The sequence below is a fragment of the Giraffa tippelskirchi genome, chromosome 3 (genome assembly GCF_054371585.1).
Source record: "Giraffa tippelskirchi isolate mGirTip1 chromosome 3, T2T-mGirTip1v1.2.pri, whole genome shotgun sequence".
NCBI classification, from domain to species: domain Eukaryota; kingdom Metazoa; phylum Chordata; class Mammalia; order Artiodactyla; family Giraffidae; genus Giraffa; species Giraffa tippelskirchi.
This window is the reverse complement of record NC_137277.1, coordinates 17414457-17438386: the sequence shown is the minus strand read 5'-3', so window position 1 is coordinate 17438386 and position 23930 is coordinate 17414457. Positions and strand designations below refer to the sequence as shown.

General features: G+C 60.8%; 1 protein-coding gene across 2 annotated transcripts; it reads right to left on the bottom strand.

Annotated features, from left to right (window-relative positions):
* Positions 1-4077: 4077 nt before the first annotated feature.
* FASN (fatty acid synthase) lies at positions 4078-23110 on the bottom strand. Of its 2 annotated transcripts, none has more exons than XM_081576970.1 (42): positions 22736-23110; positions 20675-20812; positions 19732-19884; positions 18192-18365; positions 17766-17966; positions 17530-17652; positions 17329-17444; positions 17104-17238; positions 15959-16421; positions 15668-15855; positions 15387-15576; positions 14687-14781; positions 14412-14546; positions 14102-14305; positions 13866-13981; positions 13462-13634; positions 13185-13376; positions 13023-13103; positions 12719-12907; positions 12381-12560; positions 12096-12299; positions 11196-11500; positions 10492-10884; positions 10246-10410; positions 10010-10128; positions 9774-9928; positions 9420-9623; positions 9117-9267; positions 8853-9031; positions 8644-8763; positions 8339-8461; positions 7990-8213; positions 7697-7898; positions 7419-7570; positions 7217-7308; positions 6856-7007; positions 6528-6770; positions 6096-6284; positions 5627-5869; positions 5311-5531; positions 5125-5223; positions 4078-5053 (listed from the first exon to the last, which is right to left on the bottom strand). In XM_081576970.1, the coding sequence occupies exons 2-42, from the start codon at positions 20799-20801 to the stop codon at positions 4664-4666; spliced, it is 7560 nt and encodes a 2519-aa protein (XP_081433096.1). In that variant the 5' UTR covers positions 20802-20812; positions 22736-23110; the 3' UTR covers positions 4078-4663. The 2 variants fall into 2 exon arrangements, with proteins under 2 accessions (XP_081433096.1, XP_081433097.1); XM_081576971.1 differs by having other exon boundaries at positions 11202-11500.
* Between the last annotated feature and the right edge of the window lie 820 nt (positions 23111-23930).

Genomic DNA, 23930 nt, shown 5'->3' with positions numbered 1-23930 from the left:
TGTCTGGCTCTAGGTGAGTGATCACACCATCGTGATTATCTGGGTCGTAAAGATCTTTTTTGTACAGTTCTTCTGTGTAATCTTGCCACCTCTTCTTAATATCTTCTGCTTCCATTAGGTCCATAATTTCTGTCCTTTATTGAGCCCATCTTTGCATGAAATTTTCCCTTGGTATCTCTAATTTTCTTGAAGAGATCTCTAGTCTTTCCCATTCTATTGTTTTCCTTTATTTCTTTGCATTGGTCGCTGAGGAAGGCTTTCTTATCTCTCTTTGCTATTCTTTGGAACTCTGCATTCAAATGGGTATATCTTTCCTTTTCTTCTTTGCTTTTCACTTCTCTTCTTTTCACAGCTATTTGTAAGGCCTCCTCAGACAGCTATTTTGCTTTTTTGCATTTCTTTTTCTTTGGGATTGTCTTGATCCCTGTCTCCTGTACAATGTCATGAACTTCTGTCCATAGTTCATCAGGCACTCTGTCTATCAGATCTAGTCCCTTAAATCTATTTCTCACTTCCAGTGTATAATCATAAGGGATATGATTTAGGTCATTCCTGAATGGTCTAGTGGTTTCCCCCACTTTCTTCAATTTAAGTCTGAATTTGCCAATAAGGCATTCATGATCTGAGCCACAATCGTTATGGACATGTGATCTCTGATATTTTGCAATTTCAAATAATGCTGCAATGAGTCTGCTTGTGCAGGTGTGGTTCTGTTTTCTATAAATATTGCTGTAGATGTACATTTAGGATAAATTACAAGACATGGGATTGCATGGGTAATCTTTCTTTAGATTGCCAAATTCCTTCCAGAGGGTTTGTGCTGTTCTGCATTGCCACCCGGCATGCATGAGTTCCTGTCTCCTCTCGGCCTCACCAGCTGAGGATGTAGGTGGTGTTCTGAATTTTTGTCTGTCTGATGGGTAAGAAATGAAATAGTTCAGCGTGGTTATATTTTGCATTTTTCTTAGAATAGAAGAAGTTAAGTGTCTTATTATATGTTAGACTTCTAAGCGACTTTTATCTGATATCTATGTATATAGATGGACTTCCCAGGTGGCTCAGTGGGTCAAGAAGCCACCTGCAATGCAGAAGATGCAGGAGACATGGGTTCAATGCCTGGGTTGGGAAGATGACCTGGAGGAGGCCATGGCAACCCACTCCAGTATTCTTGCTTGGAGAATCCCATAGACAGAGGAGCCTAGTGGGCTACATACAGTCCATAGCGTTGCAAAGAGTCGGACGTGAGTACTTGCACTCTCATATATATATATATATATATATATAATTTTTAACAGCTTTATTGAGGTAGAATTAATATTTTAAAGCTACATATAAGGTGACAATGAAATAAGTTTTTTAAAATTTTTATTTGTTTTTGGCTGCACTGGGTCTTTGCTGATGAGCGTGGGTCTTCTCTAGTTGTGGGAAGTGGGGCTACTCTAGTTACAGTGGCTTCTCTTGTTGCGGAGCATGGGCTCTAGAGTGCACTGGCTTCAGTAGTTGTGGTTTCTGGGCTCTAGAGCACAGGCCCAGTAGATGTGGTGCATGGGCTTAGTTGCTCCATGGCATGAGAGATCCTCCCAGACTAGGGATCGAAACTGAGTCTCCTGCACTGGCAGGCCGATTCTTTACCACTGAGCCATCAAGGAAGCTCTACAACTAGGTTTTGTATATTGATCTGCTCTCCTGCAATTTTCCTAAAGACACTCATGAGTTCTAGTAGATTTGTAGATTTCATCAGCTTTTCTACAAAAACAATGACATCATCTGCAAATAGGGGAAGTTTTATTTCTTCCTTTCTAATCCATATGCCTTTGATTTCCTTTCTTGGGTTTACTGAAATGGGCAGAACTACCAATACAGTGTTGAGTAGAAGCGGTGAGATTGTAAATCGGTTTTGTTCCTGATCTTGAACAATATATCATCTTTCACCAGTAAGTATGATGTTAGCTGTATGCTTTTCATAGAAATCTTTTATCAGGTTGAGGAAGTTTCCTTCTATTCCTAGCTGGCTGCGAGTTTTTCTCATAAATGATTTTGTATTCTGTACAGCTGCATTCAATAGATATTTTTTACATCCACTGAGATAATCATTTTTTTAAAATTAATATGGTGAGTTATATTGATTGAATTTGGAATGTTAAACCAGCCTTGCATTCCTAGGAAAACCCCATTTTGTCTTAACATTATACTATGATTCTACTTGCTAAAATTATTTTTAGAATTTTTGCATATATGATTATGATAGATATCGGTAGTTTTCTTGTAATATGTTTGTCAGGTTTGGGTATCAAAAGTAATGCTGGCCTTACAGAAGAGTTGTAAATTATCTGCTTGATGTGGACTGAATTGGGTCCTCCCCTCTCCCATTCAAGTTGAATGTGACTGTATTTGGAGGTGAGGCCTAGCAGGAAGTAAAAAGGTTAAATCATAAGGGTGGGGACCTGATACAATAGGATGGATGTCCTTACAAGAGAAGGGAAAGACACTAGGGCTTGTGCTTACTCTGCCAAAGGACATAGCAAGGCAAAAAGGCAGCACCCACCAGGAACCAAATTGGCAAGGACCTTAATTTTGGACTTCCCAGCATCTAGAACTGTGAGAAAACAAATTCCTGTTGTGTGAGCCACTCAGTCTATGGTATTTTGTTATGGCCCCTGAGAAGACTAGGACACCCCAAAATGTTTTATATAAGTTGAGTTCTTTTGAACTTATTGAGGCTGGTTTCCTTTCCAAAATTCTGAAAGTCTGAATAGAACTGGTAACATTTTCCTGTTAAATCCCCGGAGAAGGAACTAGCAACCCAGTCCAAGTATTCTTGCCTGGAGAATTCCATGGACAGGAACCTGGCAGGCTACAGTCCATGGGGTCACAAAGAGTCAGACACCATTGAGCGACTGTTACTCACTCCTGTTAAATAGTGGTAGAATTTGCTATTCAGGCCTGGAATTTTCTTTGTGGAAAGGTTTCTAAAAACAAATTTATTTTCCTCAATAGATGGAGGATTATTCAGGTTGTCTATTTCTTCTTGACTTTGTGTTTTGCATGGAATTTGTTCATTTTTAAGTTGTCCAATTGTTTGACAGAAAGTCATTCATAATATTCCATTAGCCTGTTTTTTGGCCATATTGCACAGCACACAGGGTCTTAGTTCTAAGACCATGGTTTGAATCCACACCCCCTGCTATAGCACAGAGGCTTAACCTCTGGACCACTGGAAAGTCCTTAGCCTTTTAATATATGTATAATCTTAGGTAAGTCACCTCTGTCATTTCTGATAGAAGTCTAGCAGGGGGCCTACTCCCCCTGCCCAATTTAGTCCTGGCTCACTGCAGGGCCCATCTCTCTCCCCGTTCCAGCTCACCTCTGTTGGCCCAGAAGCCTCCAGCCCAGCGGGTCCACCTCTTCCCTCGGCTTGGAGAGGCTCAGCCTTCCCCAGGGCCTTCCTGACCCTCTTACTCCCTCTCGTCCAGCCTTCATTCCTCCTAAACCTGTGTGGACAGGGGGGCCTGGCGTGCTATGGTTCACGGGGTCGCAAAGAGTTGGACACAACTGAGCAACTGAACAGAACTGAAACCTGTGTGTCAGTGACGGTCAGTCTTCCGCTGGACTCGGCCAGTTAAGCCAACACTCATCTAAGTGTTGCTGTGAAGGTGTTTGGTCCATGTGGTGCAGGTCCACAACCAGGTGACTTCAAGTAAAAAATCACTCTCAATAATGTGGGTGGGCATCCTCCACTCAGTTTAGGCCAAGGAGAGAAAACCCAAGGTTTCCCAGAGGGAGAAAGAATTCTGGCAAGGCTACCCTAGCGGGGGTGTGTGTATGTGTGTGTGTGTGTGTGGGGGTGTCCTCCACAATTATGCCAGGCAATTATCAGACTGCCTACTTGTCTCCTCCTGGTCAAGTCTCCTTGATCGAGGGCCCCTTCCCTGGAGGTGTCCAGCCTGTTCTCTAGAGCCAGGTATCACCACCACCTCGCCCCCTCTGCCCCCCACCGTGGGTGGTACTCTCTGGGGCGCCAGGTCAGTGGAGGCTCACAGAGCTGATCAGCAAGCAGAATGAAAGGATGCCCAGACGCCAGAGCGAAGGGTGCGGTTTAATCATGGGAGACAACATCTTTACCGGGTTGGTGTAAAAATGAAACAGAGTACAGACATGGTTCTTTACACAGACAATTACAGTAAATTTCAAAACCCACGCAGCAATTTGAACCTTATTTCTTGAAAAACGAACACAGACAAATAGGGTGGGTGCCCAGCGCCCAGGGCTGCTCCGCGCGATCTCCGGCATCATGGGGCCCCAGGACCGGCTCCCGCGTGCGCCGGCCTCACAGGTGGACCGACCGGCATCTCTCCCCCCCACCCCGCCCCCCATGGCGACGCAATAAATAGGAGAATCCAAACAGAAAAACGACGACCACACCTGTGCGGCAGAGCCCGTGCGGTTCTGGAAGCTTGGCCCGGCTAGCGGCTCAGCCGACTCTTCACAGACCAGGCAGGTCTCCGAGTCGGCGGTGCCGATCCCAGCCCTGCGCCCAGGGCAGCCGCGGGTTGGGGTGTGTGTCTGTGTGCGCGCGCGCGTGGGGGTGCTGGTCCTATGGGCGGCGGCGCATGGGGTGCGGTGCCAGGGTTGGCAGGTGGGAGGCAGGGGGCGGGCCGGTGGCCTAGCCCTCCCGCACGCTCACGCGCGGCTCAGCCAGGGAGCTGTGAATAATGCTTAGGATGGACTCCAGGCCGCTGCCTTCCAGCAGCGTGCGGTGGTCGCCCTCGATGACGTGCACGGACACCTTGCCATCACACACCTGGGACAGATTGTAGTCGGCACCCAGGCCCTCCTCGTAGGCGCCGCCCATCTTGGCGCGCAGCAGCGTTACGTTGCCGTGGTAGGTGGCCCGCGGCTTGTACTGCTCGGCAGCGCGCAGCTTGTGGTAGAAGGAGCGCGCAGCAAAGCTGAGCGCGTGCCGGTCCAGGCCTGCGTGGCTCTGTGCGATCAGCTCGACGGTGGCCGCCACACGTGCCTCCAGATCCCCGAGTGGCAGGAGGGCCTCCAGCACCTGTAGGACAGGACAGTGAGCGAGCAGCGCTGGGGCATCGGGAGGCCGGGCCCCACGCCGGGTCGACTCACCCTGCTGTGCTCCGTCTCCATGAAGAGCCGCATGAAGAAGCACATAGCCTCGGCCTCGGCCTCCGCCTCGCAGCCAGGGTTCAGCTTGGCCCGGTAGCTCTGCAAAGGGAGGAGGAGGTGCTGCAGTGGCAGGTACAAAGGGCTGGGCCTGCGGACCTGAGGACTCCCGTCCGCTCCTGCCCTCACCTGAGTGTAGGCCATCACGAAGGTGTGGGAGCCGTCAAACAGGAACAGGCTGTTGTTCGTGGGGCCAGCGCTCTGCTGGGCCTGCAGCTGTGAGCACATCTCGAAAGCCACGCAGGCCCCATAGGAGTAGCCAGCGATGCGGTAGGGCCCCTCCGGCTGCACCTGCCTGATGCACTCGATGTAGTAGGTGGCCAGGCTCTGGATGCTGTCCAGGGGTGCCGCTGCGGGCACAGCATGAGGCTTACTTAGCCCCTGTCTGCAGGTGCCGTGACATCCCCAACTCCCTGGGGGGCAGCCCTGTAGGCCCCTGACATACCTCCTGTGCACTGCAGGCCATAGGTGGGGATGCTGAGCTTGGCGGCCAGGCTGTGGAACACGGTGGTGGAGCCCTCGATGGGGTGCACCAGGAACAGGGGCCGCTCGGAGCTCTGCACCGAGTTGAGCCGAGTCAAGGTTGGGTCCTCAGGGTTCACCAGCAGGGTACTCAGGTTCACCTGGGTCTGGCCAGGTGAACCCAGCAGGGCAGGGCTGCCCAATTTGGGTATGGAGTCCGTCAGCTCTGTGAAGAGGGGCAGATACCAGGGATGATACCATAGGGTCCCCTGCCACAAACATACAGACATGCACATCTGTTGGCCGTGAGTGGCCAGGGCAGGTGGGTGGGGGCCGCTGGGCGCCCAAGGAAGGCTCTGAGGAAGGGGCCAGATGGACAAGCCCTGACCCGCTCAGAGGCCAAGAGCCCTGAGGGGACAGTGCTGCTTCGGGGACACCCCCTCCATACCTACCATCAGCTGTGCCAGCCTGCGTGGAAATCTCCTGCAGCTTGCGGATTGTGAGCTGCCGGATTTCCCGCATGGACAGCATCAGGTTGTGCTCACGCTCCAGCATCTGGCGCACCTCCACGCCCATGAGTGAGTCGAGGCCAAGGTCTGAAAGCGAGCTGCCCAGGTTGACGGTGGCCAAGTCACGGATGCCTAGGGGGGAGGCGGCTCAGTTGGCAACGCGGGAGGGGCCCTGGGTGGATATTGTACCCTGGTGACCGAATCTTCCCAAACCATCATCACTATGGTCATGGGATCCACAGCCCCCACCCAGCTCTGCACAGACCACCTGCGCCTCTCCATGAGCAAGCCCAGCACGCCCCTTTAGCAGCCTAGGAGACCAGACTCGGGAGACGAGTGTCTGCCGGTGGGGAGGGGGCAGGGGTGCTATCTCACCCAGGATGTGAGCCACAGCCTTCAGTAGGTCCTGCTGGCTGCCACCGTCGCCACGAGATGTGGCCTTCTCCGCCAACACAAAGCTGCTCAGGACGGGGTGGGGCTGGTTCAGGAAGAGGTCTAGCACCTCCAGGCAAGAGGCGATGCGCTGGGGCAGTGTCCCGCCGATGACTATTTCATCAGTGCCCTTCAACTCCATGATGAGGCCCACGTCAGCAACCGCGCCCCACTGCACGGCGAGGCCTGTGGGTGGGCAGTGGCGCCGGGGTGAGTCAGTGTAGGTGTGAGGGTGGCACGGCGGGAGTCAGGGAGTGGCAGGTGGGCCCACCTGGGAGGCCGTCGTGCCGACGCTTCTCACATATGCGCTCCATGGTGGAGTTAGCGAACCCGTAGTTGGTCTGGCCAGCATTGCCACGCCCGCAGCTCACCGAGGAGAAGACCACGAAGTAGTCCAGCTCCGGGCATGCCTCCCGGGTCACCCTGTGGGTTCTTAAGTCACCCCCAGCCGGACTCCCCAGCCCACCGGCTGTCATGCCCAGGACTCCTGCTTGCCTGCCAAACCTCCTCCCCTTCCCTGGACCTGCAGTCAGACCCCAGCAGAGGCCCACAGCCAGGTCTCTGGACACCAGTGTGAGGGCCGTGCAGGGGAGGGCGGGGAGAAGGAGGGAGAGGAGCAGGGAGGAGCCCACCTGTCCAAGTTCAGGGTGCCATTGTACTTGGGCTTGTTGACGTCCTGGAAGAACTCAGGGGTCTGGTTTTCCAGCGTGGCATCTCTCAGGACCTGGGGTGAGGGGATCTTAGCACCTGCCTCGGTCCCAGGCCTTTGGAGGGCTTCTTGGGAGGGGCCCTTCCCTGGGCAGCTGGCTCCAGCCCCTCTAAAGCCGTCCTCACCGCGGCCAGGTTGAAGATGCCTCCTATGGGCCCAAGCTGGGCGGCCTCAGTGATAAGGCTCCGGGTACCATCCAGTGAGCTGACGTCGCTGGTGGACACCAGGACCTGCACACCCTGGCGTCTCCACTCACGGACCTGCCTGGCTTGGTAGCCTGTGGGACACAGACAGTGGGAGGGGATGGGCAATGAAGGTCTGGACCCAAACCTAGGTGCCCTGAGAGCACCATAAGGGGGTCTGAAGGAGGCCCTTCCCACTGCCCCACCCTGGGGCCACTCACCTGTGCGGATCCCAGAGCGGGAGGTCAGCACCAGCTTCTGGGCCCCTCGTGCCACGAGCCAGTGGCCCAGCTCTAGGCCAAAGCCACCCAGGCCCCCAGTGATGATGTAGCTCTTGTGGGCTGGGCAGAAGGTCTTGCACAAGGCCACCATCTGGGTGGGTTTGGTCCCATGCAGCACCGCCTTCTGCTCTTCCTCACGTACCTGCAGCCCAAGCAGTGCCCCTGTTCACGCACTGCTGGCAGGGGCAGGGGCCAGGGCAGAGGCCAGAAGCCCCCAGGGTCCCCCCACTCACCTGAATGACCACTTTGCCAATGTGCTTGCCCTGAGCCATATAGCGGAAGGCGTCCTCCACCTGAGTCCTGGGGAACACTGTGCGCTTGAGGGGCTGCACCACACCCTCCCTGATGCCCGCCTTCAGCAGCATTGACACTTCCTGCCACATGGTGCTGTTTTCTTCAAAGAGTGCGTCCAGTAGGATCCCGTGGAAAGTTACGTTCTTCAGGAAGATGGCCATGCCTGGACAGGTGAGCAGGCAGGGGGGCTCACCACACAGCCCACAGTCCACCACTCTGCAGACCCCAACTCTGCCCAACAGCCCCCTGCCCATCCAGCTGCCGACCAGGCCTGCCGCCCCATCTCACCCAGGGGGTGGTTGTTGGAAAGGTCAAATTTGCCGATTTCCAGGAATCGACCATGCTGGGCCAGGCACCGCACGCTGGCCTGCAGCTTCTCTTCCGCCAGGGAGTTGAGGACCAGGTCAACACCTTGGGATAGGGGGGCAAGCGGGGTCCCCATAGTGAAGATCACAGCCCAGCCAACCTGGGCTAGACCCTGGCCCGGCTTGGGCCAGGGTCTCCTCCAGCTTAGATGGTGAGTGGGGGATTGGAGGAAGCGGGGGCTGAGGATACAGGTGGATGGTGGGTGCTGAGTGATGGAGGCCACTCACCCTTCCCAGCTGTGTGCCACAGGACATGCTGCTCAAAGGATGTGTCCCGGGAGTTGGCAAAGCTGGTTTCGTTGAGCTGGGGGAACCTGGACTGGAGGTATGCCCGCTTTTCGGCTGACCCTGGCAGAGAGAGTCACACCTGTTGAGTCTGGGCTTTGGCAGTGCTGCCAGGGGGTAGTCCTGGCCTCTGGGAAGGGCCAGAGGCTTACCCACAGTGGTGAAGATGCGGCAGCCCAGGCTGAGGGCAATGGCAATGGCAGCCTGGCCTACGCCGCCGGAGCCTGAGTGAATGAGCACTGTCTCCCCTGGTTGCATGCGCCCGCGGACTATCAGTGCGTAGTAGGCTGTGCTGTAGACAACGGGCACTGAGGCGGCCTCCTCCAGGGTCCTAAGGGCACAGTGCAGGGGTCAGCTCTGGCCCGATGCCTGGCCACGTCCATGTTGGGCCCTGGGTCCCAGCCCTAGTGACTCACCAGTTGGAAGGCACGTCCCACAGGAAGCTCTGAGGCACCAGAGTGGAGGTGGCCAGGCCTTCAGCGGGTACCAGCCCCATCACACGCTTCCCACTGGCATCTCGGCCAGAGAACTCCATGCCTAGCATGCAGTCCCGAGAGGCCCAATTTCCTGGGGGCAGATGGTGGGTGAGTGAGCCCCTGACCTCACTGGGAGGAGCCTCCCAGGTTCCTGAGCACTGCGGGGTGAGGACCCCTCTCGTCCCAGGCCCTGGCCCCCAGGGGGGCCTTTGTTCTGGTCCCCCTACCATGGGCTGCCTGTACCTGGGATGGCATCGGGGGACAGCTTGCCCGTGGCCAGCATGATGTCGCGGAAGTTGAGGGAGGCATAATAGATGGTGCAGAGCTGGACACCAGGGCCTGTGGACTGGGTGTGGTGCAGAGGGGAGCAGACCCAGCGGATGGAAGACAGGTCCCCCCGGGTGAGGACGTTTATGAAGGCGTGCTCTGTCGGCTCCTCGGGCTTGTCTAGGGGGTGACAGGAAGTGGAGCCCCTGGGATCACATGTGGCCCTGGCGTGGAGCAGGGCTTCCAGCCAGAGTCCTCTTGCCCTCTCCTCAGTCTACCCAGCTGGGAGGTGAGGAACCCAGAGGAGCAGGGCAGTCCTGGGGGGCTCACCTTGTTCCAGTGGGAAGTGGCGGAATGCTCCCCAGGCCCCGTCACGGTAGACGTTCATCACCAAGTCACTCTGGAGCACCTTCTGCAGCTCCAAGGACTTCGGGTCTGTCTCAGGGATGGGGGACGTGCTGTTGAGGTTGGACACCAGGACGCACCTGTGGGCAGCCAGATAGGTGAGGGGAGGCTGTGGTAGGGTCCTGGGGGTCAAGGGGCACGTAGCGCAGTGGGCATCTCACCGAATCCGGTGCCCAGCAGGCTCTTTCCGGAGACAGTTCACCAAGCCCACTACCCCTGAGGTGGTGCAGCCAACGGCCATGAGCCACACAGGCCGGGAGGAGGAATCGGCCAGGATGTTCTGTAGAAGGACAAGGGAAGGGTTGACTAGGTGCGGGGTGGGGGTGGGGGGGCGTTCCCCAGGTCCCGGCATTGGAGCCGAGTCAGGCCGGCTTGGTGGGGGCTGGGAAGGACTGACCTTCAGGGAGTCGACCCACTGGAAGCTGGTGTCCTCCACGGGCAGGAAGATTGGGCTGTCATGCAGGGCCAGCCGGCGGCACAGGAAGAGCACCGAGCCGTAGAAGGACTTCTTCAGGGCCACCAGGTGCAGGGAGGCCCCAGCAAACAGGCTCTCCCACTCATCCTGAGAGTTGAGGGGGTCAGGGCTCGGCAGCCTCCCGGCCCCGCCCCCACCCCGCCCACCCCAGCCCCACCCCGCCCATACCTGGCTCAGCAGGTGCCGCTGGCCTTGGTGCGGCTCAGGGCAGGTGAGGAAAGGGACAGTCTCTCCCAAGGGGTGTCCTCTGAGCAGCGTGTGCAGCAACAGGAAGCCTCCCTCCTTCAGGGCAGCCACCATGTTGCCGACAGCTGTGGCCGGGTCACTGAGGCTGGCCAGGGCACAGTTGCACACCACGAGGTTGGCCCCACCCAGGTTGCTGGGGGCCGGGTCCAAGGGGTCCCATTGGCCCTGGGTTATGTTGAGCTGCTGCAACTTGGCCTGGGCAGCCTCCAGGGCCTGGGGGTGGCGGTCAGTGGCTGTGTAGTACAGCTGCAACAGGGGCTGGGTGTTGAGCAGCGTGGGGATGCGGGAATACAGTTGGCCGTCACCAGCTAGCACCTGGGGTGGAATAGCTTCTTGGATCAGCTGCTGCTGGGCAGGCGTCCCCCTACCTCAGCTGGGTGTCTCCTAGAAAGGCACACCCACCGACTCCGCGGAGGTCACTGGCCAGTGCTGCCCTGCCCACCACACCCCTGGAACCCAGCTCCAGTCCCTTCCCGGTGCCCCCTTCCCCTTCAGTGTCTGGGCAGCCTCAGCACCATCTCGAGTTGGGTGACCTCACGTCTGAGAGGCCCTGGACCTCCTTAGGTTCAGGACTGCCTGTATCTGAGTCCACATGCACTGGGGCTGCGGCCGCACGGGGCACCCACCTCCACCACCTTCATTTTGAGACTTGTCACGTTCTCCAGGGCAGTGTCCAGGCACGCCTTGAGTGCTGGGGAGTTGAGGAGCCCACTGAGTAGGGGGTCGTCGCACAGCAGGGCTCTCTCCTGGGCTAGGATCTGGCCCATCTCCATCTGTAGGTTCCCGTTGAGTTGCAGCTGGCAGGCTGTGGCCAGCAGCCGAGGCAGGCCCTGCTGTGGGGCCTCCTGGGGAGCCTGGGCACCGTCCAGCCCGGGAGCCACCATCTTTATCCCCTGCTGGGCCACCTTGGTCTGCAGTGCCTGTGCCAGCCCTGGGGAGCGGAGAGTCGCGTGTCAGGGAAGAGCCTCAGCAGGGCTGGGGTTCCTGAAGCTCCCCACCACCAGGAACTGGTGACTGCTTGATGCACAACCCACTACCTGGCTCTGCCCACTGACAGAAAATAGAGGGATGGAGTGGACTGTCCCGTCCTCCAGGGCTGGAAACTGGCATTAACCATCAGTAGCACTAGGTGGGCAAAGGGCGGCCCTGTCCCCCATGCAGGTGTGAGCCCCACAGAGTGTGGATTCCCGAGAGGGTGGATTCTGTGCTTTGCTGGCCCTGGCTGCCCCTCCCCAGCTCCTACCACCATCCTGCACCCCTCAGCTTGGGCGTGAGCCCTGGGTAGAGGGTGGTTTCATAGGTGGTCTCATGCCTGTGTAGCTGGCTGGTGGCACAGACAGGAGGGGCGAAATCTGTCACCTCTGTGCCGAGGGCCCCTCTGAAGACATCAGCTCCGGGTGGCGGGAAGCCAGGGGCATTCACAGGGGAAGGTAGATGTAGGAGTAGGAAAGGCTGTGATGCGGTAACGGGGCCCGGGAACTGGGAGCAGGACTCTGGGATGAGGGTGGTGGGTCCAAAAGACTCACCCACACATAGCTGCAGCTCCTCCTGCAGGGCCAGGTTCCCAGCCAGGCACCCGCTCTCCACGTATGGTGTGAAGCAGAACTTCTCCAGGATGGGCACTGGCTGCTCCTGCTGACGTCGGGGGGCCACCGAGGTGTGGACCCTCGAGATGTAGACTCCACCAGCCACCGTGGTGTCCAGACATCTGTTCACTACCACGTCGGCCACTGTGGGGACACGCTGGGTGAGGTGGGTGGGGCGGGGCCTGGCATGGGGAGCCATGTGTGCGGGGCCAGGGCAGGGCTGACCTTGTGTTCCATCCTGCAGTGTGTACAGCTTATGCTGGTGGGTGGCCGGGTGGATGTAGATTGCAGTGATGCGTGTAGGCAGGCGCAGGTTGCGCTGGCCTGGGGCCAGGATGGATATCTGCAGCATGGTGTCCATGAAGGTCACCCAGTTGTCCTTCCAGAGCAGCTGGCCTGTGTTGCCTGGGGAGAAGGGGCTGTTGGTTCGGCCAGGCTGGGTCTCTTCCCGCCGTGGGGCCTCTCCTCCGTGTGCCCCAACCTGGGGAGCCCCTCGTGGGCCCCTCACACCAGGCAGCAGGAGTTGGCCCCAAAGCACAAAGTGGGACCACCCTTGCACCTACCTTCAGAGCTGGTCTCGAGGATACCCTGGAAGTAGGGACCGTAGTTGTAGCCCCGCAGCTGCAGCTCCTTGTACACGTCACCATGGCTCAGGTGGATGGCAGTTGTGGGGTCCGCGGGGGGCGCGGGGTCCGTGCCATACTGGTTGTCAAAGAGCTTGGGGTCGGGATCTTCCCACTGGTGTATCTTCCCTGTGGGCGGGGGTGACAGAAGGGCCTGAGTGAGGGCAGGGCTGAGCCAGCAGCCAAGGTCCACCCAGAGACTCCCAGCAGGGACCCTGTAGCCTGGTCCAGTGCCCCTGCTCACCGCTCACAATCAGGTTGCCATTCTCAGACACCTCGAAGGTGCACGAGGCTTCCAGAAGCCGCACTTCCAGGAGTGCAGTCCCTGTGGGCAGCAGGGGCAGAGGTCAGCTGCAGGGGTCAGCAGCTGGCCCTCCCATCCCGTAGCCCGAGCTGCTCGCCTCACCTGTCTTTGGCAGGATGGTGGCCTGGTGCAGCGTCACGTCCTCGAACACTATAGGTGTGTGCTCCATGTTCTGGTCCAGGGCTTGGGCCAGTGTCTTCCAGACCAGGCACAGGTAGCCGGTGGCCGGGAAGATGACGCGGCCGTCGATGCAGTGATCCACCAGGTAGTGGTCAGGGGACTCGGGGTTGATGTCTGTGGGGCCTGGGCCTTAGTGCCACTGCTGCGGAGGGGGGAGGCCACCCCACCCCCACCGCCCGCCTGCACCGCAAGGACTCACCGATTTTATAGACGGTGGCAGAGGAGCTGCTGGAGCCGTTGGGGAAGTCCTCGGCGGTGGGCACATCCCAGGCCTGGCTGTGGTCCCACTTGATGTGGGGGGATATGAGGGGGGTGCCCCGGGGAGCCGGGAACTCCACAGGTGGGAACAGCCCATTGGGGTTGACATCAATGCTGGAGGGTGGAAGGGAGTTGTGACTGTCTTGTCACATCCACTGCTGACCTACGGTCAACCCATCTCCCCTAAGACCCCGGAGACGGCTGAGACAGGGTGGGGTGGGGGGCATGGCAAGAGTGTGGAGGTGACTACCCAGTGGTCCGCTTCCTGGGGACAATCTCAAGGCCGGCCTGTGGCCTGGCTGGTGAGGAGCCCCCTAAGGTTGAGAGCAGGGAGAGCAGACGCACCCACTCAGATAGAGCCGGCCCAAGTTGCTGAGGAAAAACTCTAGGTTGTCCTTGTGGTCCTTCTTCATCAGTGGGATGACGGTGCAGCTGGACTTGAGGCCTCTCTTCAGGACGGCCTGCAGAGGCAGAGACAGGCTGGGCCTCCCCCTGACTAGTTCCCACTGGGCCCCCTCTTGGTCCCACAGAGCCTGGCCAGCCAGCCTCCCTGCCCACCATCCCTCTGAGACTGCGCGTACCTGCAGCAGGGCATGGGGGGCAATCTCCAGCACCACGGCATGCTCGGGCACGTGCCACAGCGCCTCCTGGAACAGCACAGGGCTCACCATGTTGTTCACGTTGTACTCGGCCGAGAAGGTGCAGGCCAGGCTCTCCTGCCACTGGGTCTCGGGGATGGAAGTGCTGAGCCAGCGTGAGGAGCGCGGCCGGGGCTCTCGGATCACCTGCACGCAGGGCCGGGCAGGGTCAGCCTGAGGGAGCTGGGACCCGCCTTCCCTGCCCGTCCTCCGGGGAGGGCCGCCTGCTGTGCAGCACGTGACAGTCGCCCACCTTCTTGAGCTGCTGAAGCAGCATGGGGGCGATGGCGTCCATGAAGTAGGAGTGGAACGCCATGCCGCCCGTCCGCACCTCCTTGGCGAACACGCCCTCCTGCTTCAGCTGCTGCACAAACTCCAACACGGTGCCCTGGGGGGGCGGGCAGACAGGGAGGGATGGGGGCGCTGATGGCAGTCCGGGCCTGGGCCGATGCCCAGCTCCCCGCACAGAGCGTGCCCTGGGCGGGTGGGACGGAACTTGGGGATGAGGCCTCGCCTCCCAGGGCCCACCTGAGGTCCCGAGATGGTCACGGTGTCAACAGAGTTGTGGCAGGCAGGCACGACGCCAGGTGGGCAGCGCCTCTTACACTCTTCCCAGGTCAAGCCTGGGAGCAGAAGAGAGCCTCAGAGGGTGGCATGGGGAGCAGGCACCCCCCCATGGCCCTCCTCCGGGGAGGGGGATGTTGCCTGGATGGCCCTAATAACAGCTGCTGAGTAGCACCTTTACGAGGCAGTTTCACTCTTGCCATTGTCTGGTCTCAGGCGGAGGTATCATTAGTGTTGTCCTACGGGCGGGAGCCAGTTTTGGGTCCCACGCCTGGCCCACCAGAGAGGGCTTTGGCCTCACTCTCCCGACAGGCCCTCCGGTTCCCTCTGGTCTCCTGCTGTCCCCAACCCTGCCTGTCCCAAGTGTGACCAGGCCCACTCCTCTGCCTGCAGCCCCCCCCAGGGGTTCACGTGGAAATCACGCAGGCCTCTACTGATGCCCGCGGGCAAGTATGCCGGGCTCCAGGGCCATCCGGGGCACAGTGGGGCAGGTTGTCAGGGTCGTTCTCACCTTGTGGTGGGAACAGTGGTTGGCGAGCTGCCCCCAGATCCTAGCCTCTGCCCAGCGCCAACACTGAAATGTGCCAGTACAGATGCCCATCTCCCACGAAGACCCTCAGGCCCAGGGGTGGAGCTGGATGAGGGAGCAGAGGGTAGCACTTACCTACAGCTGCCATGGCCCCGGGTGGGATGTTGGCCTCCTTGATGCACTGGCCCCTCCAGTAGGCAGAGAGGAGGGCATCCTTTTGCGAGATGCAGCCGTCGGCGTAGGCACAGGCCACCTCACCCAGGGAGTGCCCGATGATGCCGTCAGGCTGAAGGCCCATGGAGGTCAGCAGGTCTATGAGGGCGATCTGGGGAGGCGAGAGGATGGGTCACACCAGTGCTGGGGACCCCAGGCTCACCGCCCTGCCAGCCCGCTCACCCCAGACCCCAGGGGCGCACCTGGATGGCAGTGAGGCTCACGAAGGAGACCACGATGTCGTCAAAGATGGCCTCGTCTGTGCTCAGCAACAGCTGAGACACCTGCAGTCCCACAGGCTTCACGGCCTCATCCGAGCGCAGGATGGAGTTGCAGAAGCTGCTCAGACGCATGAGGCTCAGCCCCATCCCGCGCCACTGTGTGCCCATCCCTGTCCCGGAGGAAGATGTCAGGGCAGCGCCGTGCAGTCCCAGCCCGTGCGGCCCTCGGGGACGACCTGGGGTGGGGTGGGGTGGGGTGGGGTGGGGGCTCACCGGAGCAGATGAACCAGAGCGGGCGCTTGCCGGCCGGCACTTGCTGCACCTCCTGGTTGCCCCCCTGGCTGCCCAACACGGCATAGCCGCGGAAGGGCATGGCTGCTGGGGAGGGGGCCGAGATGTCATTGAGCATGCTCACGAAGGCCAGGTTCTGGCTGTGCTGGAGGCCTAGCTCCAGCAGACCTTGCACACCCTCCAGGGTGCGCCCACTGGCCTGCAGCAGACGGGGCAGGGCGGCATGCGGGGCAGGCGGTGGTGGTGGCTGGGAGTTGGGCTGGAGGATGACGTGCACGTTGGAGCCACCGAAGCCAAAGGAGTTGATGCCCACGTTGCCCCCGAGGACGGGCAAGGGCCGGTCCACCACCTGCAGCCGCCCGTCCTGCAGTGCTGGGATCTCGGGGTTCGGGCTGTGGAAGTGCAGGTTGGGGGCCCAGAGCCCGTGCTCCAGGGACAGCAGCACCTGTGGGTGCCTCGCGGTCAGCAGGGCAGCCGGCCTTGGGCTCCCTGCCCCTGCTGGTCAGGATGGGCTTCAGGTACGTCCCCTCCTGAGGACCCTCTGTGCCACCCCAGAGGTCCTGCCCACTGCAAGCAACCTCCTTCCCTGCCAAGCTCACCCTGCCCCAGTGCAGAGGTCTGGTGACCAAGCCACATGCTCTGTTCCCTCTCAGCCTTAGGCCTCACCTGGGGCCCTGCCACCTCCCGGCCTGATTGGCTGTGGGTCTAGACAAAAGGCTGCTCAGCCATTCCCCACCCCATCTCCCAAACTAAGAGCTGCAGACAGGTGGCTGTGGTGGCCCAGAGAGTCGAGACGACCAGGAAGCTCCCACCAACCCAGAAGTTCAGCCAGTGGTGACCTGGGTCCTCCAAGCTACCAGCTGGTCAGGTGGCCACAGGGAGAGCAAGCCTGGAGAGGCAGGCTGCCCTGTTGCTTCTGCTCCCTCTGGCTGGCCCCTTGTGGAACAAGTGCTGGGTGAAATGTCTGGCCCCGTGAAGCCAGGCAGGGATTGGCCATGTGCTGGCGGCCTGCTCTCCGGGCCTCAGTTGGCCCACACCCCACAGCACAGCCTGGAGGGACCTTCCCCCAGCAGGCCGTAAGAAGCTGACGAGGCAGGGACAAGATGGCCCTAGACTCGCCTGCCTACCTTGGCCAGTGCCGTGAGCCCTGAGGCAGGCTCTGGGTGTCCCATGTTCGACTTGGTGGACCCAATCAGCAGGGGGCCCTGGCGGGTGCCACACAGGGCTTGCACGATGCCATTCAGCTCCTGGGGGTCGCCCACCTGTGGGGAACTCAGGGAGGTCAGGACCCCACCCTGCTGCCTCTCTGGTGTGGGATGTGGGGTGTGAGCAGGGCCAGGCAGGGGTCTCACCTTGGTACCAGTGCCATGGGCTTCGATGTACTCCAGGGACTCCGGGTCCAGCCCAGCCGGCTTGTACAGGCAGCTGATGAGCTGCATCTGTGCCTCTCCAGAGGGGAAGGTGACGCCTGGGGGCGGGGCTGGGCCTCAGCACACCCAGCATTGCCTGACTGCCCACAGCCCCACCCTCGCCCGCCCCAGGCCAGCTCCCACCTTGCTCTTTGTAGCCATCCGTGTTGGTGCCAGCGTTGAGGATGGTAGCGTACACCCGTCGGGCCAGGGACTTCTTGGTCAGAAAGACGGCCATCACAGCCTCTGCACGGCAGTAGCCATCCCCTGGGGGCAGAGGGCACCTCAGGCTCACGAGCTCAGGGAAGGGCTCAGGGGCTGGTGCTGGATAGAAGCAGGGGTGGGAGCACTGCCCGGGGCCCCATGCCCCCTGCCCTCACCTGATGCATCGAAAGACTTGCAGGTGCCCTTGGGGCTGAGCATGCCCAGCTTCATGAACTGCACCGAGGTGTTGGGCTTTAGCAGGACGTTCACGCCGCCCGCGACAGCCATGGTGCACTCCCCTCTCTGGATGGCCTGGTAGGCCCTCTGCAGGGCCATCAGGCTGGAGGAGCAGGCTGTGTCCAGGGAAATGCTGGGCCCTGCAGGCAAGGAAACAATGCAGCTGTGGGACCGCCTCCCCACCCTACCACCTCAGGGCTCTGACAGCTCTACTGAGTGCTCTCCACGTGGAGCCCACAACACCAGGACCTTGCTCCTGGTGGCCTTCCTGGGGAAGGTGCAGTCAGAGTCTGGAAGGGAATCAGCTGTCATCCGGCCCCTGCCCCCCTCCAAGTCAGACGCAAAGGGGCTATGTGGGCACCCACCTTTGAAGTCAAAGAAGAAGGAGAGGCGGTTGGCCATCATGGCACGCTGGCAGCCCACCATGCTGTAGCCCACGAGGGTCTCAGGATCTTGGCTCAGAGCCTCTGAAGCCTCAGAGCCACTCACACCCACCCAGACACCGGTGTTCGTCCCCCGAATGGAAGCTGGGTTGATGCCTGTGGGAGGCAGAAGTCAGACCTGCAGCTGTGTTGTGCCCAGCCCGCTGTCGAGCTCTGGGAGGTGAGGCGTCCCTCCTCGGCCTCTCCGGCTTAGGTGACTGTGTGCATGCTAAGTCACTTCAGTCGTGTCCAACTCTCTGCGACCCTATGGACTGTAGCCCCCCCAGGCTCTTCTGTCCATGGGATCCTCCAGGCAAGAATACTGGAGTGGGTTGCCGTTCTCATCTCCATGGGATCGAACCCAGGGTTCGATCCCACATTGCAGGAGAATTCTTTATCGTATGAGCCACTAGGGCTTGGTTGAGAGGAGGCTCCACCTCGCCTGACTCTGGAGTGGTCGGGGAGTCAGGGAAGAGACAGTGGAGCCAGAGTGGGATGGCCAGCCCAGGTAGGGTTGACAACGGATAACCGGGTCACAGAAAACTGGGGCCCGGGGGGCAAGCAAGGTGCCAGGTGGGGCTCCAGTCTCTGGGTCAGACAGCAGCCAGAGACAGTCAGAGGTGGGGACAGAGGACAGCGTTGTCCCCTGGCTACTCCCCTGGGCACTGGTACTACTGGCAGGGTCTGATGAGCCCTGAGGGCGGCCTGCCCTCGCAGGCCAAGATAAGACAGAGAGAGACAAAGGCCGAGTGTCCAGGCTTGGGAAGGAGGGAGGGACACTGGCCAGCCCCTGGAGAGTGGCATCCAAGGTCTCTGGGTGGGGCCTGGGCAGCGGGAAGGCCTCCGCCTCCCTGCCCCTCCCCCCAGGCAGTGCCTGTCCAGGACCGTGTCACACTCAAGTGTCAACCCCGGGGCTGCTTAGCATCTGATGCAGGACAAGAGACCGGCAAGGCCAGGATACCCGCCCTGCAAACCACGGGTGGCAGTAGGCAGGTCCCAGGTTCCCCTGCTGCCCACCTGCTGAGGGGCCTCACCCCCATGGCCAGCCTTCCCTCTCCCACCCAGCATGACTTCCATGTCCCTGGTGTCCCCGGGACAAGTCTGTGCCCTAGAAGCACTTTTCCAAGGCTAGACACAACCCAGCAGAGGGGAGTGGAGGGTAAGAGTCCTGGGGCCAGATCCTGCCTCCTGCTCTGCCTGGCACCTGGTGTCCTGCCCTCGCCCCCAAGATCAGCCAAGCAATGGGGAGTGAGGAAACTGGGGCGACGGGACATGCCCGGGATACCTCTGGTGTGCAGTTGTGAAACCTGAGTTGCCTGAGGCCCACACCTCCCCACCCTGGGACTCCGCTCCCTCCTCACTACCTTCTGTTTTGGATGTTTTGTTATGAACACATGATGCTTTTAGAAGCAAAAAGGGAGGTTTTCAAGTAGGGTGCAGGAAACTCGGGGATGGGCCCTCTGCAGCCCCCCAGATGGCCCACCTGCATCCACAATGGCCTCATAGGTGACCTCCAGCAGCAAGCGGAGCTGGGGGTCCATATTGTGTGCCTGCTTGGGGTGGACCCCGAAGAAGGAAGCGTCAAACCGGGACAGGTCCTTCAGCTTGCCTGACCGCCGAGGCAGGCCATATAGTCCTAGGAAACACACACAGGTGGAGAAATCAGTCACAGGACATCATGGCCCTGAGTGACTGAGTGGGGGGGGTCCCCGCTGCCAACAGGGAACTGAAGCTCCCTGGGATGGGTGGGCCCATTTCTGAGGGGGGGCCTTGGGGGGAAACCTCATGAGTGATGGCCCCAGGGCAGAGCAGAGCACTGTAGGGGACAGTGCTACCTTCTCCCACTTCCCACTGTTCTGACCTGGCTGGAGACCTTCTGCCTGGCCCCATCCTGGCCCAGCAGCTAAGGCCAGCCAGGCTCTGCCACACTGACTCACATCCTGTAGATCAGGTGGAGCCTCTCTGTAGGAGAACCTACTGGGCGTGAGGGAGTCAAACCAACTTCCCAGGGGAGCCTGAAGTCTTATCTGACAGTCTGGGACAACACGTGGGCGGGCCAGTGGGCAGGCAGTGGCTGGCCGGAGGTGTTCACCCACCTGGCCTTGCCCTGACTCCACCCCCAAGCAACGCTCCTGGTCTGTGAAAGGGGCAAAGGCCATGCCCACGGAACTCCAGACTCCCACAGGCTGGAGTTCAGTCCCTAGCCCACTGGCCAGAGGTCCCAGGTTCCCCTAGCCCGGAGCCTTCTGGTACCATCTCCAGAAAGAGGCTGCAACATGGCCTCACCTTAGGTGACCGTTGGCTCTGCCAGTGGGACCGGAGTGCAGGCCAGAACAGGCCTGCCCTGGTAACCCGGGAGACTTGTGTCCACAGTAGTGGTGAGAAAGGAACATCTCAAGTAGGCGGGGAGCCCCAGGCCCGCTTACCCGCCTTCCACCGCCTGTCATCATCTGTCACCATGTCCACGCCACCGATGAGATTGGCCCAGAACTCCTCCAGGTTCTCCGACTCGGGCAGCTTCCCAGACATGCCAGCAATCACCACCTCCTCCATGGCTGCTCTCTCTGCAAGGAGGGTGGTGCCGGGGCCCGGACACTGGTCAGCCTGGGCCCCAACACTGCCAGTCCACAGCCTCGCTGGAGACCCAGCTAGTCCCCAACCCTGGCTTCCTGACCCCCTCCTCCATTTGGCCCACCCAAGGGTCTGAGAACAGCAGCTCAGAAAGCCCTGCAACAAAGATCCACGTGGCCAGCTCTGGGGCTGTGCACCCACTGGAACGCTGTGTGTGCACGTGTGTGAAGTGTATATACGGTGGTTGGGAAGGGGGAGTCCACTCTGGTCCAGCCTGCTGACACCTCGCACTGGGCTCTCTGGGCATTGGCCTTGGCCTGGGGTGACCCCACCACAGCCCTGCTGCAGGAGACTCAGGAGGGGGCCCCATGGTGGGAGGCAGGCAAGGCCCAAACCCTTCTGAGGAAGAGACTGCCTAGCTGTCAGCCTGTTAAGAGGTGGCCCAGGGAATTTAGTAGGTGAAGGAGAAAGGGCAAATGTGGGGGTGGGAAGAAGCGCCCACACTGACTAGCTGGCTCTGCACTCAGCATCCCGAGCTGCCCTCCAGGCCGGAACCACAGCTTGGGCTCCTCGATAGCGCCAAGGCCTGGCGGGGCTCTAGGGAAAAATTGGTCCCTGTCCCACAGTGGGCAGCCCCAGCCTGTACGGCCCCTCCAGTAGGCTCCAACCTGGAGAACCACTCCCAGTCAGCTGCCAGGCAAGCACTACCCAGACCCACACATCTGCACAGGTTGAGGCCTCAGGACCGCGCTTGCTTTCTTCCGTGCAGCCTGCCTGTCCACCCAGATCCAGGTTTCCCAGAACCAACAAGGGAGCCTAGACCCTAAGCCGGTGGGCCCAGGATGTGCACTCCTGTGCAGTCCCTGAGGAAGGGGGCAAGGCCAAGGTTGGTCCTGCAAACTTCCACCAAGGCTCCAGGGCCTCATGGCGCCGGTGACTGGTGAACTCGCCAACTACCGACGCTTTAGGGTTTCTCTGAGCATGGGAAAGTAGGAGCGGAGAGAGCCTCTTCCTTGGGTGGCCTGATCGCCCTGGCGTCCCGGCAGAGGGAGCCCCCTCCCCCAGCGCTGAATAAAGAGCCCTTTGCCGGCCCAGAAGCACTAGCTCCCGGGCCGGCTTCTTCTCCAGAAAGCGCCCGCTCTGTTCTCCCCCTACTTGCTATTCACGCGGAGTCCGGCGGGACGAGGCAAAAGGGTGGAGACCCCTGCGGCGCTGGCGAAACCGCGCGCGCCGCCGCGAGGTTGCACCCGGCAGGAGTGGCTCTCCCCCCAGAACTTTGGGGGCTCCAAACGGAGCCCACGTGGTGGAGAAGCCGTCCTCACACGGCCCTGCGCCTCCTCCATCCACCTCCCTCCCCTCTTCTCAGGCCCTCCGGTCGGCCGAGACGGCTATCCTGCACCCGGAGGCGGGGGGATGCCGCGGGTGGAGGGGCTCGGCGGCCAAGTCGGAAAAGGAGGCCCTCGAGGGCGCCGGTAGCCGGCGCCCACCTGGCGGCTGGGGGCTCCAACAGGCCCTCGAGGGTGCGCAGCCGCCCGGCCCAGCCCAAGACCAAAATGGCTGTTCGCGGCGTTCCCGGGCGTCTGCCCCTCGCCATCCGCCCACCTGCCCCGCCGGGCCTAGGCACGGCGCGAGGGCCCTTCGCCGCCTAGCCTCGGGCGCTTCGTGGGGGCTCGAACATCCAGACCGGAGGCTCGGACCCGGAGACCAAGGCAGGCTGTGAGAGATGAGCCCTCACCATCAGCGCGCCGAACCATGCGCACCCAGGGCCAGAGGATGCGGGCCGGCGGCTCCCCCTCGAGCCCGGCCGCCTTGCTCCCGCCCCAGCCCCCGATCCAGTCTGGCCCCAGGACCCGGTTCCCGGCTCGCAACTTCCCGGTTCCCGACTTCCGACCCCGGCCCGGCCTGGCCGCTTGTACCTGGTCTGGGCGCCGGCGGCTGTGCGAAAGGCTTGGGGAGAGCGAGGATGGAGCGCGCAGTGGAGGGGAGGCCGCTACTGTCTCTCTGGCTCCCTCTAGGCCCGCGCCGGCGCTATTTAACCGCGGCCGTCCCCGTGCGGACACGCCACATGGGCTGACAGCTTGGCTGCGCCGCCCAGGCCAATGAGCGCCGGGGCTGCGCCCCGGGACCAGGCGCGCCGCCGCCAGTGGGGTGATGCGGCGCGTCGCCGCCGGGAGCCGGGACTCTGCGCGGGGGCGCGCCCGGGGGGCGCCGGGTTGGGGGCCCCCGGACTTGGGGGGCTCCGGGGCGGGGCGCAGTGTCACCCCCGCCCCCCGACTTCCGTTCCGTGCTCCACGCCTCCCGGGGCCGCCCCCACCCACGGGACCGCGGGAGCCACGTGTGCACGGCGCGCGGTGGATACGGAACGGGGCTTACATGGGTCACTCTGGGGGTCATACTGGGGCCACAGTGGGGGCTGGACGGACCCCCAGGCGTAAGAATTGACCGGCCCGCGTCCGGGCTGCTCGGAGCCGGGCCGGGGGTGTGGCTCGCTCTGCAGCCGCAGCCAATCGGGGGCCGGGGGCGTGCGCGCTGGCCCAATGGCGCCCCTCGAGTGGGCGTTGCTAGGTGATAGGGTGATGGGCCGGGCGGCCCCGGGCGCTGCGCGGGCCGCGGCGGGGCGAGCGCGGTCATTGACCCGGCCGAGGGTGCCCCGCGCGGGGTTACTGTCGGTCATCGCAGCGCAGCGCCCCGGGTCCTCCCTGCCTCGCCGCCGAAATTCGCGGGGCGAGTGCGGGAACCCGGAGGACGCTCAGAGGCCTGGCAGGGGCCTCCCGCAGACGGCCGCGGGGACGGGGCGCGGCCATCTGGCAAGCGGGCTATGCACGGACACCTCTTGGTGTGGTTTGAACAAAGGAGTCTCCCTGGGTAGAGGCACTCGCGCGCGCACGTGGCCACTCTCACCCACGGGCACGCACACGAACCGACGGAAGTGCGTCTCTCCTCACCCGCACACCCTTCTTCTGTAATTCCCCTGCTCAAATGTTTATCCAATTTATACACACAAAAAAAATCCTTGACTTTCTAGACTGAAAACAAACAAGACAACACGTCTCTCTCGGGAATCACGTGAGTGCAGGAAGGACAGCCTGGTGGCCCTGGTGGCCACGCCCT